This window comes from Sturnus vulgaris, chromosome 4 (genome assembly GCF_052056855.1).
Source record: "Sturnus vulgaris isolate bStuVul1 chromosome 4, bStuVul1.hap1, whole genome shotgun sequence".
In the NCBI taxonomy this organism is placed as follows: Eukaryota; Metazoa; Chordata; class Aves; order Passeriformes; family Sturnidae; genus Sturnus; species Sturnus vulgaris.
The window spans coordinates 55,630,934-55,650,432 of NC_142246.1; the positions used below are offsets into that span (position 1 = coordinate 55,630,934).

The window sequence follows — 19,499 nt, forward strand, 5'->3', positions numbered from 1 at the left end:
TAAAGCTGGTAACGGTCATGCTTGAAAAGACAGGCACTGTCATTGTCACTTCCAAAGTCTTAAAATTAATAGCTTTACTTACTGTTAGGTATAATAACCCCTGGCAGTTGAAATGGAAACCTTTTTCCTTGCTAAAAATGTTTTGCCGTCCATCTTTTGCAACAGTGCTTTGTAAGAGTATGACTTTGCTCATCATGGGGCTGCTGGCATTTTACAAACTTTGGTAAGTCTGATTTTTACTTCAACCAAACATATGGCAAACTACATGGACTTGGCAAAAAAAAAGTCAACAACAGCAAAAAAAGAGGAATAATAGTTTGAATAATGGCATTGCTAAATGAAACTATTAAGAAAGGCTTAATACAGGAAAGTCAGAGAATAAGATGAAGAGGCAGTGATAAGGCTCAGCTTCCCACTTTCTTCAGTGGTCTGCGGCATGTTGGATTTTAAGTAGAGCTTGTTAATGGTCATTAACGCTTGTGAACACCTTCTCTCAAAATCAGTTCTGACAAAAGGTGTTGGGATGTTTTCCTGCTTTGGAGAGACTGAGCCAGTGTATGTTCCTCAGCTTCCAATGACAGTGAGCACTCGGCCCCTCACTACCATCTCCTCCTTCCTCTACACTCTGTGTCCTATTGTGGAATTGCTTATGCCACTGGAACATGGAATTTTGGCCTTTTAGGGTCTGACTCCCCACCTCTCTCCAAGGGACTTCCTGCCGCTGGTGACTGTCTACCACAGATGTGGCAGCTTTGGCTTAAGCAGAGACGGTATTTTAAAAGACATAACTGGGGAGGGTAAAAGAAATAGACGGACCAGATCAATCCCTTGTTCCTTAGGGTGTCCTGCCCCATCCACGGCCAGGACCAGCAGTGGTACATAAAGGTAAAAAAAAAAAAAAAAATCATAGCTTTAGTGATGTGGAATGAGTTAGTTGGATGGTGTTAGCTAACAATGCCTCACTGCATGCCAACCACAGCCAAGGCACACCCAGAGATGATGACAGCATCTACTTTTACAATGCACTCTCCTGGCTCTAGCATTCCTGCTGGCGCAGCATCCGTAAACCCCACAGGGCCATTGAGATCACTAAGCCTGGTTGGTTTTGCTACCCTCCATTTCTGCCATGGGATCTCCTAATATTTACAGTTTGTAATTGTCCCGGGACCTAACCAGTTTGAAAATTAACAGCTACACCAGTTCTATGGTCATTAATTAACTTGCAGCCTCCTGAAAAAATGGGTTGGATTCTGCTCCCTCTGAAGTCAATGGCAAAGCTCCAGGAGCTTAAATGGGACCAGGCTGGTCCCATTCTCTTTCTTCACTTCCCATGGATGAAGCCTGGGTAGGTTTCTCTGTTATCTGTGTTGAACAGAATAGCACTTGCAAAAAAATTATGCTATTTTTGTAGAATAACATTCTGTTAGCTCAGGCAACGGTATCAGATTCTAAAAATTTGAAGAACACAAAATTATTAAAATACATGTAACACACATTTCTGCCCAAATCGCCTGGATTCAGTTGAAGCACCCAGACCTGAATATCAGGACTCCTCTTAAGGCAAATGCTGACCCAGAATTACCTCTTGCAATTTGATTTAAAAGACTCCCACACCTCAAAGTTATCATGCAATAAACTAGTCAGAACATTAAAGCTCATTTCAACATTTGCAGTACACTGAAATTCTTAAAATCCAGAACATTTCATGTTTAACAGTAGTCCCTTTTTAAAAAAGCATTCTTGGAAGTAAATTTATTGCACAAAGTTAGCATAGATTAGGAAATTAATAAACATCAAAAAGGTCAAACAGGTGTGCTTCCTTTATTCTTTGAATGTAAATACCCTACTGATACATTTCAACATCTATTACTGTCATAAACAACATGCTGCCATAGAGTACAAAGGGGGCTTTCCTGTTGCATTATAACCATCATTATTTTCCCTCTCTTGGATATCCTTTACTGAGAAGTGATGCCTCCATAGAGAGGGAAGAGCTGACAGAGTGCTGGCACACTTGCATTGGAATGCAGTGCTACTCTGCAGTGATTCAGCCACCTTACAAGTAAAACAAACCAAAAAAATCCCATGGAAGGGGCAGAGCAGGATGGAGCCACCAAGAGACAGGAACTGTCAGAGCTCCACACTCCCCATCTCCTTCTCAGGCCCTACTTAAACACATCTGCCTCTCCCTCATGGAAGTACCAGGATATCAGCTTACAAACATTGTCCCTTCCCACAGAAGCCAGAGCAGAGACAAACATGTAGGTGACAAGAGAGTGATTTCCATAGCAGAAACCTCCAGTAGGTACAACTGACTCCGCCTGTCTCTTTTCTGTTGCCAAAAGGAGGATATCAAAGATTATCTAGATTCACTACACCCTTTTTCATTTTTTTTCCCCCAGAAGAACAGGTAAAATGTGTAAATGCAAACGGCAAAACATTTCTTATCTCAGCTCTGCTCTTTGGAGTTGGCCTACACTTCTTGCTTCAACTGTCATTTTTCTTAGAGATCAAGGGCAGTTTTGTTTTATTTTGCATTTTACCCCCTGTTAAAGCCAGTGCACTGCTGACCACATTTCTCTAGGCCATTTCAAATGAGAGCAGCTTTGGTGGCAAATGCCAGTTTAGCTTCACTTACCTTCAGTGGCGTTCCTGTTTCTGAAATGAATGGTTTAACAAGGAAATGCGCTGACAACAGAGAGGAATGGATGTGTCTGACAAAACACACACACACACGCACAAAAGTCCAAAGCAATACAAAAGCAAGGAGACTGAATAAAAAAAAATAAAAATCAAAACTCTGTGAATGCTTTGAGTAAAACTGACGAGAGCCTTTCAAAGTGAATTGGATTGCTCATGGAAAAATAGCATCTGGAAGATGGAAAAATGCATTGAAATGAAAGGAAGGGGAAGGGATCTTTTTTTTTTGTGCCCAGTTAAAAAAAAAAAAAGTGTGTGTGTATGTGGGGAGAGAAAAAGAAAAAGGAAGAAAAAAAGAAAGAAATGGGCCAAAATAAGCCACAGAAAATGGAATTCTCACTAGAAAAATTAGAGAGAAACTCCAGCACACCTTGTGCGTTGTACATGCTGACAGAAGGGTTGTTATAGACCGCCGATTCCCCGAGCAATGTATTATAAGGGTTGTTAGTGCCATGAGGACGAAGCAGAGCATTGGTTATAAGATGATTAGCCATGGCTCCTGGAGCAGCCCGATAGAAAGACAGAGAAAAAAAACAACAAAAAAGGTCAATCAGGCAAATGTGGTATTAAAAAAAAGGGAAAAAGAACATTCAGAATGACAACAGTTGAAATAGTCCTGATTACAAGCAGCCAGCTAATTAGACTCGGAAAACTGTATGCCACTAAAGCAGAACAGATGTTACTGACGATGCACAAATCCAAACCAACGCAAAAGAAAATGTATCAGAAAGCGGATAAGCTACATTTACGGTGGTTCCCCAGTTGCTTGGAGTGTAAGCAAGGCTGCGCCCACATGCTTGCTACAAAGAAAGAAAGGAAGATGGCAGCCTACACAATGTGGGGGGAAAAACTCTCTGGAAAGTGCCAAATGAATTTAAAAAAATATATATATATATAATGACTAACAGACAACAGCACATTCAACTCCCACTATGTGCTAGGATCTCTTTTACCTTTGCAACACATCTATATCAAAAAAGCAGAATTAAAGAGAAAGGATGGAGACTCTCAGCATTTCTCAGACAGCAGCTGTTTCTCATGTCTAAGAGGGCAAGTTTCACTTCAGCTACTTCTCTGACACCACCATCAAGAACATCCACAACCACCTGAATCCATCCTGGAATGTGAGAGCACTACAGCTCTGTCAGGCTTTTCCATCAGGAACAAGAGCAGCCAGGAAGTGCCTGTCTCAAGGCTCTCTGTGTGCCCCACAAACACCCTGTTTCCCCACTCCCGCACCTCTTTGCTGCTCTTTCCAAGCACTCAGCCAGCAGTTGTCCTTTGCTCTGTCGTTTATCCCTTGGAGACGCAGCAGCCCCTGGACCTGTGCTTTTTGGGATCATCATGGCTTGGCAGGTGGCTGCCAAGAGCCACCTCAATTCCTATTGCAGGCATCAACCCAGAAAGCAAAGCCCCCCCCTGCCTTTTAGCTGACCTACTGCATGAAAACCCCTTAAAGCCCTTGCTCTGAACCTCTTCTTATCTCCAGAGACGTGACCAGATAAAAAAGCTTGCCCTTCAGGGCCATTCCTACTGAGTTCTATAGCAGGAAGGATGACCATGGTTTTTAACCTCCAGGACTGAACTGTAACGACAAAACCTTTCTACCAGGAAAGTAAGTCACTGGTGGGGCAACTAGAACTACTTAGGACAGGACTGTCAGAGAACTCAGGTGCCCTGGCTGTCACCAACCTCCGACAGCCTCAACCCACAGAAGTAACTGCAAAGCCAATCCTCAAAACCAGTGACCATTTCAGGGATGTTTTTACCAGTGTCTGAGGCATGGAGATCCCATTTGCCTGTTTTAGGTGTGGAGGTGGTCCCGTGCCGAGGTGAAGGCTGTCTTTGCAAGGTGTGTAGGGCACGGGGTACAAACTCTTTGGATGGAGTTGCTGAGGATGTATAAGCCTGGGGGCCTCTGGCTAGTATAAATCCCCTTAGCAGCCAGTTCTCTGAAAGCTCACACCTACTAATTATTTACAGAAAGGCAAAAGCTGGCCAAACCTCAGGCTAGGAGGAGGCTGCCTCCTGCCATGCTTGTGTGCAGGCCTGGGATGGCATTTCCCCATGTCTTTGCAGGTAGAGGAGAGAGCGGGCTGTTTCTTGCCTCTCCCCCCATCATTCCCCAGCACTTCCCAGCCCCAGGCATTATGGCATTAGCAGATCACTTAATCGGTTTTTTGAGCACAGGACAAAGTAGAAGGCAGCGTTGTATGGGGGCTGCATGCCAGGGAGGCTCCTCGACACATGCAGCTGGAAAAAGAAGACTTGTTTTCTCTCACCTGATATTTTTGTCTATGCTGATGGAAAGCAAGATGAGCTGCTGTGTTTGAAAATAAGGAAACAAAGCTGTCTCCTGTAAGAAAACATTATATGAGCGCTTAACTAAGTAACCTTGAATGTAACTAATAGGTAAATGAGTCAATTCTTTCTTTCTGGTAATGTGTTTTCTCTCAATCTCACACACGTCTGGGATGGAGGGACCGTAGGAATCATTTCTCTTCTTGTGCTAGTTTTATACCAGTGAGCACTAAAGCCATTAAAATTGTTTCTGCTTTCATCTCACTTTTAATCAAGCCAGGCCATAAAAGATTCAAAAAGGGGCTCACTTTTATACAAGTAATGAGAATGTCCAGACTTAATGCCAGCCATAAACTCAGAAGGGATATAATCCTCCCATTTGAGATTTAACTCAATCTCCAACTCAGTCCCTATGAGAATTGATATGAAAAATTCACCCATGGTGGGCTTTTGAGAAATTTAGCTTGAGGCATCTTTAAATGCCAGCTGCCAGAAAGAGCATCTCATTCAATATATCCACAGCCTGATCTTGTCTAGTGAGCCCCAGCAGGCAGGAACAAGCTGATGCTACCATGGCTGGGCAGGAGAAGCTGTTTTGCATGAGGGATACTCTCAGACTATGACAAGAAAGAAGGGCTCAACCTGTGCAAACATTTAAATGTAGGTTTTGCTTGCCTATACTTGCCAGAACGGTGGGCTCTGGAATGAGCTGAATTCACACAAATATGGCTCTTCCAGCCAACTTTTAATACAGATCCATGATTCTGACTATAAACTTGGCAAAAAAAAAGTTGAGAACATAGAATAAGTAAGACATTTTTGCTCTCAGGTGTGTAAAAGACAGGGCTTGGTACTACAGCCACCCATTCCTGTATGCAGCAACTGAGTAAAAAATATTCCATCTTCTGCTTTCCTCTCCCTTGATTTCATTAGGATGTTTTAATTTACTGTTCCAAATAACACTTTCAATGGAAGTGCTGACTAAGTCTCCTGGTGCAAATCCAAAACAAATCCCCTGCTAACATGTTCAGGTATCTTTCAATACTTTCAGAGATCCAACTGGGCCCCAAGCACTCTGCAGCAGGTTCCCATCATGGTGAGCTGGCAAACTTCATACTCTCTGCACGACACAATAAATGTAACTTTGGCATTTTAAATACAAAATTATACGTACCCTGCATTCATAAATTTGTGCTCTTGTTTCTTACTAACTGCTCTTAAGTTGCAAAATTCCCAGTCTAAAAGGGTGCTGAGAGAGGATTGCATCCAGGGTCCAAAAAGCCCACAGTTAAAGCTTTTGATAAAAGAGTATTACACCAAAAAAAAAACCCTGAAACAAAAACAAGCAAAAAACAAACAAACAAAAAAACCCTTCATTATTTGGTTTCTCTTTCCCAGGAGAAAGAAAAAATGTAATATCAGCCATACATTTAAGTATCATCCTGGCTTTTTCATACCACTTTATCATTGCTATAGCAACCAACAGGACTATTAGGAAGATCAGATTAGGTCTGCAGATGAGGCAGGAGCAGAAGGAGCAGGTAGACTATGGAGCTATGACCTCATTTGCATGAAAATGGCCTTGGTAACAGAAAGCCAACAAAACCCCAATAAAGTAAGCACAGGATCATAGCAGCATGCTCTCCCAAAACACCACAAAGGGAGACAGCAAAGAGGGTAATTCTGCAGTCCTGTGTGCGGGTGTGCATCACTGGGGCTGCAATTACAAAGGTCAGTGCATGTCCAGGGACCTAAAACCCAGAAAGATCAGGGCTGCAAGTGCCTCTTGACCACCTGGAATCTCTTCCCTGTCAGAGCACTCTTGGGATGGGACCCTTGGCAGCTCTCTGGCCTGGCATTGGCAATGTGCCTAATATCCTCAGCAGGCAGCAGTTATCACCACTTACTTTTATTTATTCACTTACTGCTGGATCCTCAGCTCTCAGCATCTGTGGTGCAACACAGATCTCTCCCAGCAAACCCCACAGCTTTGTGTCATCCTTGCTTTCCTACATTCCAGCAATAGCAGCCCCTATACAAATCCCTCCTTTGCCATCTGCTGAAACACCTAAGCCCATCACACAGCCATCATTCTTTATTTAGTTAGGGGAAATGCCTTCTATCCAGCTGTGCTGAATCACCTTCAGTTCTGCTAGTCAAAGGCACCCTACTGAAAGCAAATTCATTCTGTTTCCAAACCCCTATCATGCTGTGTAGGTATGGGAGCATGAATTTGGGGTTGGAAAAAAGATAGGTTCAAACCCACAGGTTAATCTTATACAGCACGATGATACCATCAAAACCAGCAAACATTTAATAGCAGAACTCACACCTCTACAAAAATCTTCCCTGCAACCACACTGGTAAAACTACTGTCCCGTGTCTCCTTGTTTCCACTGGTATTCAACCAAAGTTCAGAGCAAAACACAGCTACCAGGTCAGCTCTAATATCCAAAATTACATTCAAATTCGGGTTTCTGGAAACCAGTGCTCAGTTCAAGGCTTCCTGACATTAGATTTCTTCAAGTGAAGGATTTGCAGTCTGTGATCACAAGGAGAAAGAAATTATGGTCTTTCAGAAGGCAAGTATTCACTAGGTAACACACTCCTGCCCCTCTCACAGCATCGGTGATCCTCATGATTCAAGCACCACGCATCCAGCCACACTGGATTTAAAAGGCCAGGAGAAGTCATGGCCTGTGCTCAGGGTGCAGGGGGAGATCTGGAGGGTTGCACTTTTGACTTGCAATCTGAGAAAAACTGCTAGGAAAACCAACCAGGGCAAAGAAGACGAAAATCCCACCATTTTTAACATCACTGTAACCAGACACAGAGGATTCAGACAGCTACACTTAGCTGCTTTCTGTGGCTATGAAAGTAGGCATTATTTTAATGACAGTGTGCAACCAAATGGAACCTTTTTCTTTCCTTTCTAAGGTAGACAGTGATGTCTTGATGCAGGACAACATTGAATATAGTGATAATTTTTGGAAGAGATTTGTGTAATGACTGTATGGGAAAACTGCACCTTGTTAAACACAAGTATGGTTTATTCACTCACTGAAAGCAAATGATGAAAATTATGATGACAAGCACATGTTTCCAGACTCTAGACTGCATCACTCAGGAATAAAATTCAAAAGAATATCTTGTGGGCAGCTGGCTGACAAAGCCACACAGGTTACTTTGAATCATCTGCATGGTCTACCCAGCTGGAAAGGAAATGGATTCAACTGCTCCTGCAGATTTCTGAATAATATTGTCACTCATCATGGCTCTGCCTGGCTGAAAGTGTTGAGCAGCACTGCTTTAACTGGGATCATGTGTCTACATAGGCAACACCATCACCATGTATCTTCTTTGACTTATGGTCTTTTCAAGCACAAACCAAAATATTTTTGATAAGTGCACTTTAGCAGGGGATTGGAGACATTCCCCCACTGCCCAGCAGATGTGACAGAAAAGCAGTTTTGCTGAGAAAGCAGAATGGACCGGCTTACAAATTTAATTGGATGAACTATTTAAATGCTTTAAAAATGTCCATACAAAATCAGCATTTTCCAAATTAAATGTTTTTGCTTTTTGTTCCAGAAGAATGGCTGGTACGAAAGCTGACTTTGACTTTTTTGTATTATTTCAACTTTTTATTTGAATAGAAGCAGAAATAGTTTTTAAAAAGCACATTTGAGTCATAACAAAATGTTTCATTGCCTCTGACCCAGCAATTCCAAAACTTGGGCTTTTTTTTCGTTTGTTCCAGAAGAAACTATATGTACTGCTGTGTTTTCAATCAGTCTCAATCCTGTTTCCTCCCTGTCTTGCCAGCAATGCAGCTCCCTCTCTGCAAGGTAAGGGCACAGTGCTGTACTCCTGCCTGCTCTGATTCCTGAAGCACTCAACTCATCTTGTGGTTCACATCCACCATGAGCCACGTCTCTCAGCTTCTTGCACATCACATCCTTGACTTCAGACTACCCTGCAGGGACAAGTGGCAGCCAGGAAGAACATGGACCATTTCCTGAAGGCAGAACAGCTCCTGAGCTATCAGGGGATGAAGTTCAGCTTACACACAAATGATGGGGTAAGAGCTGAGTTCTCCTCTAAGTGTCCATTAAAACAACCCCATAACACACGCTGCCTTACCCTAAGTGAAGTACACAGCTCAGACTTGAATGTCACTGGAATAGCCTCTCTCCACTGATTTCAGTTTGTAAATTCTGGCTGGTTTTATACTTCGCTCAGTATTAACTTATTCCATTTTGCTCCCAGGGAAACAAAAGTAGGATGGTAGGAGTCAAAGCTCTAGTTTTCTTTGAGACTTTCTTTACCAGCATTCCACAGTGTCCTTTTATACAGGTAGAGCTTTCAAGTATTTAATGAATCCTGGTCTTCCATGTGTTCACAATTTGTTCTAACAATAAATGCAATTATGACAAGCAAAATCACACGTATTTGCTGGAGGACAACAGGTATTTTCAGCATTTTTCCAGGTTCCTTTCAACGAATGCTCTGACACTTAGATTTATTGAGCTCTGTTCTTATAATAGCCAACAGGATTCAGTTAATAAACTTCAATAAACTTCCCTATTAAATTTCTCTCAAATAGGTTTGTTGTCACTTGCAGCATCTAATCTATTCATTGTGAAGCTATTAATACTGACTGCAGTGAAATGGAGTTTCAGCAAATGAGGTTGTTAGGCTCTGGGCCATCTTCTGCCACATGAAAAATCCTGTGCTTTTATGCAGAGACAGGAGAGTGAAAGTATTTCTTTGCCCCTTTTTTCCCCTTCCTTTCTTTGGCAGTGATTTCAGACGGCAAACCTCTGCCAGATTATAATCTGCAGGCCATGTTCAAAACACAGCTAGAACATATCAATGTATAAGTATTTGCTCACTCACTAATTACTTTTTCACACTTCCCAGGATGGGACATTTCTTTATACCACCACTACCCCTTACAAGGGTTTATACCACATTGTATCTTGACTATACAAACATGCATTATCTCTAATTGTTCCTCTATATGATTATTTCTCACTAAACCTGAGGCCTTACCCAAGATATGCAGAGAGCCCCACCTGTGGTGAAAATTGGACCATGCTTCCAGGAATCTATAAAAGCAGCTATGCCTTCTTCCTTCCTTCCTTCCTTCCTTCCTTCCTCCTTCATAGTCATCATATTAAGACTGCTCTGCAGCAATACTCTGCCAGATCTAATACTCCCCAAAGCCGGCTCTGATTTCAGAAATTGCCTTGCCCTTACTTTTCCTGTTTAAAGCTGATCCACCTAATGACTGAACTTCCAATTATATGGCTGTCAATCCTAAAATCAAAGCCAGTTCATAATATCTCCCAAAGGAAGAATGTCATGTCACTCACTGAAATCACTGCAACAAATCTCAGCTAACTCAGTCCCAGGCAGCAGAGAGGCAAAATAAACCAGGAGAATATCAACAATGGGATTAATTTTGCATAGAGGCAGAAATGAGAGTTAAACTCTCTAAGTTTTGATCTTTGATGCAGAAAATCATAATTTTTCTAGCATAAAATGTACAGTTGATTGAAAAAGAGGGAATAAAAAAAAAGATAAAAACCACCAGAAGCAATTTGGTAGTCCAAAAGGCTGATGACTTTCCCTTACAAAAAGAAAATATTCCTCTGCTGTCACCTACCTGGTACTTCTCTTTACTTCATATGTGATTATCAGGATGGGTCATTTGTTGCTGACATTTAGCCAAACCAACAGCTGCTTAACAGGGTTGCAGAGATTTTTTGACTTACAAACAGCAATCCCTTGTGACAGAACTGGTGCAATGGCATGTGGATTACTCCCTCCAAATACACCCTCCATCTGGGCAATGGGCCCCAGGAAGGGGTATCCATGGGGTCAGGGGAGGGTAAGTGTGTCTGTAAGAGTTACAAGGGGGAACAGAAAAAGCAGGAGGGTAGGGGGGGGTGAGACCAAAGAGCTTCATTAGGAAAATGCCAGTGGTGGTGACATGGGAAGGTAAAGAAACAGCCTCCTGCAGTGGGTAAAACTGAAGTTTTGAAGTCCTGATATAAACTGACTACGCTATTTCTTTTGCAGGCTGTCCCTGGAGTTGTGAGCACTAATACAAGCACCCAGAGTGCTGGGACAGCGAGCACTCTTGAACACCAGTCTGCCCAGGGAAGAGCAGGAGCTGCAGCATTCGAGCAGCCGTGGCTGGATGAGATGTTAGAAAATGCAACAGGCTGCCTCTGGATTAGAAGCCAAGTGCTGTCAGGGATTCTACCCTGCTTCTTACCCCTTGATTTCCACCAAACAACCAGGGGACACTTAAGCACCTCCATAAAAAACCCCTTCTCAAGTAGCAGCCTTTATTAAAAATAATAGAAACTGAACATCTAATCATATTCCAGAGAGGGAAGAGACTGGCACTGCTGCCCTGTTTGTGGCTAAACCAGAGTCCTCCAGGCTCCAGGACTCCTTGAAACACAGAATAAATTTCCCAGGACTAAGGGCTCTGCAATGTGAAGGATGCTGCTCAAGGGCAAGGACTGCTGCATCCCTCAGGTTCATGCAGCACCTTGCCCCTGCCAACTTAGCAATGGTCAGCACAGACAATGTTAGGCACTGGCACCTCTCAGCACTCTGCACAAAGAGACAGGTTTGGGGGGAGAGTACCTGTTTTAGATTTGAAGCAATGACAATGAAGAAGTGAGATTTGCATATTGACAGATGATGGTCTCTGAATGGTCACTGAGGCTGCTGTCCCTGCCAAAGGCCATGCCAGGTTCAGCTTCGATAATTCCACTGCATTTACATCCATCAAACCCTGAGCATGAGTGAAAACAGAGCTCAAAGCTTTTAAAGCATCTCCAGAGGGTGCTTAGTTTTAAATAGGCATGGCTCTTGCTCCGCACCACACACCCCGCTGTGCAGTGATGGTACTCACAAGATCTAAACGTCTGCAGAAGACAGAAACTTTTCTTTAGTCCAATTGTCTTTGAGCTGTTAAGTGCTCAGAAACCAAGAACAACGTGTATTTTTATATCCATGACTATTTTGGTGGCATCTACAGATGCATTCATGAACACAGACAGCTACTGCAGGCACCTTGGACATCCTGTGAGTCCTCTGCACTGAACCTGCTTACCCCAGAACCATAACTGGAACAAGAAATAATGGAAAAATAAAGTGACCATGAACACTGCTGCCAACATGCATGTTCATACAGCCACAATTCACTAACTTAAAATGAGTAAGTCTTCACACCCTAAAATGATCTCTCTGAAAAAAACTACATGAACGCTGACTGACTAAACAAGAGAAACTGGGACACTGTTTGCTGCCAACCATAAAAATACAACAAGTGGAAAGAAAACAGAGGAAGCATTTATTCTCTAAAATCGTCAAGCCACAAGAAAAGCTATAGGTGTTACTCAGAGTAGGTAAGTAGTGTGTAGACAGACTGTGATACATCATTGCGGTGTCCTCTGAATATCCTATCAAGATGAGCACAGGCACTTCCACCTCTCCTAGAACTTGGCTGCTTGCTATTTGTTTTATATGCAACATAAATTTAGCAGAAATCTCTCTGTCACGCCGGTCACATTAATCCATCAAGGAGCAAACAAGCATCTTGAGAGAGGCTGATGCATGACAACAGTAGCACTTCCACTGCCCAAATTTCCACCTTCTCTCTGCTTTATCTAGTCAGCAAAGGGTCAGCATTAGCAAATGGGTTATAATGAGCAGCAAATGCACTTTGAAGTGTACGAGGGATGGGGTTTGAGATCCCTGAGGAATCCAGTTCTGCTCCTTTCTTTTTTTATTTTTCCCTTTTTCCTTCCTCCCCTGCTTGCCTGTGCTTTTACCACACCCTGCTTTCACTGCTGTATTGGCCGGTTATGTCCACACCATGGCACCCACCACCCCTGCAGACAGCTAAACTGAAACTTCTTGATCTTGCAGCACTGAGACACATCCAGCAGCCATCATCTCTCAGCAGAAAGGGCAGATTTGGTGACCAAAACCTGACTCGTTGCACTGTCTCAGTGCTAACCTATACCTCCTGTCTTCCGAAGTGACAGTCTCCTACCAAAGGAAGAATTTAACCTTCTACTGGTGTTTTCTAAATAACTGCGTCTGAAAAATGCAGGAAAATATATCCACCTGAAAATAATTCTGCAACATACACAGTTGTCCCTGCTGAATTCACAGTGCAGATACAATTTCAGCCTGGAAATCACAGCTTAATTATATTTTTTGGGTGGGTGGAAGGAATTTGATGGGAGATTTCATTTAGGAAACAACCAGGTCTCGGTTGGGTTAGAAATCAGGATATTAATGTTCTTCATTTTAATTTTCCTCTCTGACTCAGATTCCCACTGTTTGAATTTGAGCTCAATTTGTTCTGTTCATTATGAAGAAATCCACATGAATTTGACATTAAACTGATTACCTCTGAAAACAGTAGCAATAATTTCCCTTTTTCCTGTGTGTGTTTCAGATTAAGTCTTTGTGGTTGATATAAAACCACAGAGGAGAAATAATAAAGAAAAGGGAAACCAAGTATTTATTCTGGAACGCTACCCAGAAGAGGAAACGTGCAATGGCACTTACACACTTGGGAAGAAAGAGCAAGGGGGAGGAACAAACAATGCCCTCATTTCCATTTCCCATTTCAGTCCATCTGCATGGGAGCAAACAGGGAATGAACACGGCTTTCCTAGTCAGGGATAATACCTGTTGTGCCGATACTGGGGATCTGAGGGCTTTGTGATGACTCTGATGGGGTTTGCCAGTGAGAACGAATCCCTCATGGATGGACCCTTAGGGCCACAGGGATGAATTTGTATTTAAGAATTGCCATCCTTCAGTGAGAGCTGCCAGGGGTCCTGGGCTGTGATCTGCAACAGCTTTTGAGGTCCTTATGACCACTGTATGATCTCAATGAGACCCACCAGGGAGCCAGAGCCCTGCTTGGCTCTGGGCACCCAGTCCTTGCCTTGTGTCTGTCTCCTGGCTGGATCTACCCGGGCTGTAGCTCAGTTTCCAGCTCTGTCTCTGCCAATATCTCCTGGTGGTCTGGGCTGGACTCTGGACCAGGTTCATTCCCTCACCTTGTCCAGGGCTCTGCCTCCTGGCTTAATCCCCTGTTGCACAATGAACCATCACTGTTTGCACTGTGCTTGACTCCCCCCCAGGTGCTCTCCCCTCATGGAACAGCTCTGCTCTTACAGCTCCCTGCTGCTTCTGCTCTTTCAGACAAGTGGAGCAGCAATGCAGACCACCAAGAAGCCCCTCCAGGAGACCTCCATGGATGAGGGTGGTGAGGATGGTGAGAAGTACTTTGGGGGTGGAGGGACATAAAACATATATATCTATATATTCACACACACACACACACACACACACACATATATATATATATATATATATATATATAGCCAAAACACAAGAGGTACATTCTCCTGTTTCTATAGCAGGACTGCTATTGGGATAAACTATTAAATTTGCTGTCTAGTTTATAAGCTAAGAGTCAGAGCATTACAGCGGGAGAACAGCACTTGACCTAACACAACACACTTCTGGAGCAGTTTCTATTCTCTATGAAATCTGGTGGCTTTACCCCTTGCCCAATTATTTCCCTGAAGAAGGAAAAACTACTATGTGCTAACTTGAATTGATACATACAACTCCATCTGAGCATTTTCCTTTAAAAAAGCACTGCCTTGCACCAGTGACAAAATCTTTTGTCTCTGCTGCTCTTGAGCCTTACCCAAACAAGGAACAGTCCTTTCTTTAACAGATAACTTCCACTTTTCCTCCGAAAAAAAAAAATCACACACATCATACCACCACCTCCCTTCCCTCAGCTTGAAAACCTGAAGGGTAACAAAGTACCACGTTGTTCCTGACGATTTTTTTTCTCTCCTAGTTGTCTCATATCCAAAGAGAGACAGTAATTACTGTATTGCCTCTCACCTAAGACTTGGATAAAAATAGGCTGGCGTCAGTCACATTGCTGTGTCGTGCTATGACTGCTTGTTTGCAAGGCTGGCTGAGCTATCCCACAGCTTTTTGACATTAGCACTCCAAAGGTGCAAACAGACTCATCCCTCACATCCTGAGGTGGCCAACTGGATGTATCCAAAGCTCAGGCAAGCTCTGTTGCTTTTCCTTCATACATTGCGCTTTTCAGCCTTCAAAGTACTAAACTCCAGCAAACAGTCCATCCTACATGCATTCCTTTTGTACTGCCTTTTCAGCACTGCATCCAAGTGCCTGCGTTAAGATCACACACCAAACACCCTGCAGGCAAAGGGAAACTTCTTTTCCTACCTATGAGGTAATCAGCTTGGTTCAGCTTTTACACCTCTGAAGTTTTCAGCACTAGGAAAATAAATGTAGAGCACAGGCTGGATGTGAAATACATGGCAGAAGTATGCAGCCAGACCCAGGGTGTGAAAAACTGGAGAGAGCTGCAGAGTGGGAGTGCAAGGAGCAGGAATCCCCTGGATCCTGAAACCGAGACCATGATCACAGGGTGGACAGGCATGCTCTTCATTCAACAGTAAAAAAGGAAATCCACAGCCAGTTTCTCTTCCCTTCCTCCTGATTTCAGTGGCATAACAATCCCAAATCCACATCACTACTAAGCCATAATGAGCAGCAAGGGGAAACAAAGCCAGACATACTTTTTATTAATCAATAATTAGACACTACCTTCAGGAAATATCTGAAATAGTCTCGTATGCCTTATGACAGAGTAAAGTTTTCATTACAGAACACATTACATCAGGCAAGTTTGGGGCTATGCCTGAAACTCCTGGTGTGATAAGTGAGAATAAAAAAAGTAACATTATGGTCAATTACTTTGGCAGGGAGAGGGGGGAATAGAAGACAGAAGAGAATATGAAGCTGAAAAGAGCCATAAGCAGTGTGTTATCTGCTAAATCAGAAAAAGACAGGGCTGTATGTCTAAAGGAGGGATGCACTAACACATACATCATATTCCAGACTGATGCCCAGGAAGTTCATGAAGGAAGAAGGGATGAGATGTTATACAGAAATGCCAGTTGTCATACGGGAAATATGGATAGCTAGAACTGTCTTGCCTGGGATGTTATCATGTGGCAGGAGGCTGTGAATATGATGGATGGTATCAGGGAAAATCAGGTTTCAATGAGATAGTACCCCAGTTAGAGGATGTCTCACTGCTTTCTGCTCCCCCAGCAGAAACATGAAAGCTCACCACTGGCCCAGGACATGGAGAAGTGGAGTTAAGCTTCCAGACGTGCATACCACGACAATTCTGGGGACAAAGAATAATTTTCTTCCTGTTTTAGAGCACAGACTAATCTCTGAAGGCTCTGGGGAAAATACCAGCACACATAGAACGTGGGATAATACAGATAATTTTGTGCAAAAGGTGTCTCGGCTGGGAGGGGTGGAGTGGGAGTTTTAAACAGGAACGGGATTCTGTTGTATCAGCCTGAGGCAGGGAAAGCTACTGACCATACAGTTCAAAGCTCACATTTGAATCCTCTGAGCCTTAACAGCATGCTTGTAAATAAAACATTAAAGAAACAGCTCCTTTAAAGATGAATATACATGTAAATATTAAGAGTAAGACAAGAACTGTGAAAAACACATTTCCCCACTGCTCTGTTCGGGCTGCAGTTCTCTGAAGAGTTTTCTCTGTGGAAAGCCCTAAGACCACAAATGTTGCTTTTCAGCCGAAATAAACAGGATAAAGGGAGAAATACCTGGAGTCCCATGCAGCTGTGATTACTGTTGGTGTCAGGTGAATTTCCATATGGAACTGACCACCTGCTGCTTTGGAGATGCCATCTCCCATTGAAATGTTTTTAATGTCCAGTTTGCAAATACTTCTGTTTACCAGAAAAAAAACCCCAAAACCCAACAACAACAAATGTTGTGCCTGCCTGTGTGAAAAAGAGGGAGGATGACTGTAGAATTGTAAAACTTACTCAAGTCACTTCAGTGTTCCACCTAAAAGGCTTCCCTTCTAAGACATTTATCAGGCTGCTTCTCTAGGCAGCGGAGAGATTCAGGCCCTTCAGGTGATTCACTTCATCCAGTGTTGCACAAGGAAAATAGCTGGATGAAACCTGCTTTGAAGATGCTTCCCCTAGCAGTTCTTTCCCCAGCTGACCTTTAAATAACAGGCACCTCTAGTAAGAGGCTCTCACCACACTGGGATGAAGACTGTCCACTTGAAACCTCTTCACTTGTCCCAGCTGACAGTCATACTTCCCTATTTGCACGGAAAAAAACGCACAACCAAAAAAGGAGAGACCTTTCTTTTGCTAACAAGACCAGAAGATCCTGTTTGCTAAAACATCCCTTGGCAACCTCAGCTACTTTAGAGAGCAACTTCAACTTCTGAGCTAACTGAAGAAGCAAACATTTCATGCATGACACATTTTGGTTTGCCACTGAGATGGAGCAGTGAGATGGCTGAGGGAAACAGTGGCTCTTGCTGGAAACTTTGTGTGACAACCAATTCCCCCCTACATTAGACCCAGAGAAGCCTGGCTGCTGCTCTGCAGTCTTTAATGCAGAGATAGAGAGAGATGTGAGGCCAATGTATGTGGATAAATCAGGCATTTGCAGTAATGGAATCTTAGAGTCAACTTTATTAATGAATCTTCAGTGCAAAGGGAAAATATCCTGGCACAAAAAAGACCAATGAGTTGAAGAACAGTACAGCTCCATGTTACACTGCCTTCCCCCTTTGCACTGATTTGGGCAGTGTCTATAATGTTCAGAGAACAGAATCATATACTACTAGTTCCCCCAGCACTCAGCAATCAATATTACTCAGCACAGTCAAAATCCTTCAAGCCTGTCCTCTGGCAAAACTCACCCTAAAATCAGAGGGAATTCTGTGAGAATAAAAACCGAACAGGAACTAAAGTCCCAACTCAATTCTCAGTTGAGCTTTGCAGACCAACCATCAGGACTGGAAATATGTTTGATTTTCATCATTATAAGAGAACAGCAAGGCTCAGTAATCCCAATTCTACCCTCTCTTAGTTTCAGCATCAACAGGACAGATAACACAAAACAGAGCTTGGCATCTGGTTGCTCAAGGTTAATTCATAAAGTAGCTGTACTGGAAGAGAAAAGAAACAATCTCTGAGGCTCTTTTTCTGGTATTCTGTTACCACTGCTTTCCTACAACTCCCTGAAAAACACTTGGTTTAAAAAAGCTGTTCATATTTCCTCTTGTGCCAGACACCACATTTTGTTTGGCATATACATTTCTGATAGCCTTTCCTTCACAGATGTCTATAAAGTTCACATCAGTCAGTTCTTTAAACTAGGTATATTAACATCAACACAGACAATTTTGTTCCAAGCACAGTTTTTCTTTACGTCTATGTTCTGCTGTTCACTTTTGCTTCTCTAAAGATGACAGTATTGCTACATATGCAGGACAATCAGGACTCCTGTGATGCTTAACACAGGCTGTACAATGCTGTAATGGCCCATTTTCACTGTCAGCAACACGGCCTGACACATCAGCAGCTTCTGGCACTAGCAGCTTTCTGAGGGAAAGGGGAGATTTCAATTTAATTTCTTTCCTCTCACTTTTCCTAACTTCCTTCCAGAAATTACAATTCTTGAAAATGCACGTGTAGAAATCAAGAAAGAAAAGAAAAAGAAGGCAACACCACCATAAAACCTCCTCACATTTATCACTGTAACATTTCTTGGGTGGTAGAACAGGGTCCAGTGATGTTTGGGGTGAGGAGGAAAAGGCAGGGGGCAAAGAGGCAACACATTTCTGACTCCTTAAAGCCATCAGAAGAGTTAGAGATATGAAAAACAGTTTATAATTACCTCTGTTGAGTGAAGCTGAACTGTTTATATCTCCAGTAATAAAGGAAGACTCGGACTGCTTTCGAACTGTGTCATTCCACATCCTACGGATCCGGCTCTGAAGAGGGATTGAAGCACAGCAGGCAATGAATTTTTAGCAGCTGTAGAGAGGTTTCTTTCTGCCTCACTAAAGATGGCTACTGGCATGTCTAGCTCAGGATGAGACTTGCTTCTAGCCAGCTGTAAGCAAGCAGTTGCTGTTTTGTTGTAACCTGCCTCATGCATGCCAGACCCTGCCAGACTCACTTTGTAACACAAATGCCTAGCTCAAAGAAAAAGTGTATAATTGAATTGCTTACATCTTAATTTAAAAAAAACCAAAAACAAACCAACAAAAACATGCATGAGAGAAACCCAGACCCCATGCCAGCTACAGGTTTACCAATATAGCACCAAATAATGGAAAAAATAACCCACACACAGAAGTAAGTACATGTGCTTCTCATACTCAGACGACTTGTTTCTTACTTTTTTGTAAAGTGTAACAGAAGACTTGACTTGTATCTTGGTGTCCCTGAATGAACAGAAGTTTTCTATAGCTATTTTCTATCTTGGGGATTTTAGGGGGGCAAAAAAATTCCCCACAAATGAATGACTTC

General features: G+C 42.8%; 1 protein-coding gene across 19 annotated transcripts in view; it reads right to left on the reverse strand.

Annotated features, from left to right (window-relative positions):
• The window catches only part of ADGRL3 (adhesion G protein-coupled receptor L3), a 487,951-nt gene that overhangs the window by 15,702 nt on the left and 452,750 nt on the right, over positions 1–19,499 (reverse strand). For 10 of the 19 annotated variants that reach the window (XM_088164024.1, XM_088164012.1, XM_088164013.1 and 7 more), the window contains 2 exons: positions 18,862–18,958; positions 3,071–3,199 (listed from right to left, as the gene is read on the reverse strand). In XM_088164024.1, the coding sequence (XP_088020150.1) occupies positions 3,071–3,199; positions 18,862–18,958 (226 nt within the window). Of the gene's footprint in view, positions 1–3,070; positions 3,200–4,982; positions 5,057–18,861; positions 18,959–19,499 lie in introns of all 19 variants that reach the window. The other 9 variants (XM_088164027.1, XM_088164025.1, XM_088164026.1 and 6 more) reach the window with 2 other exon arrangements.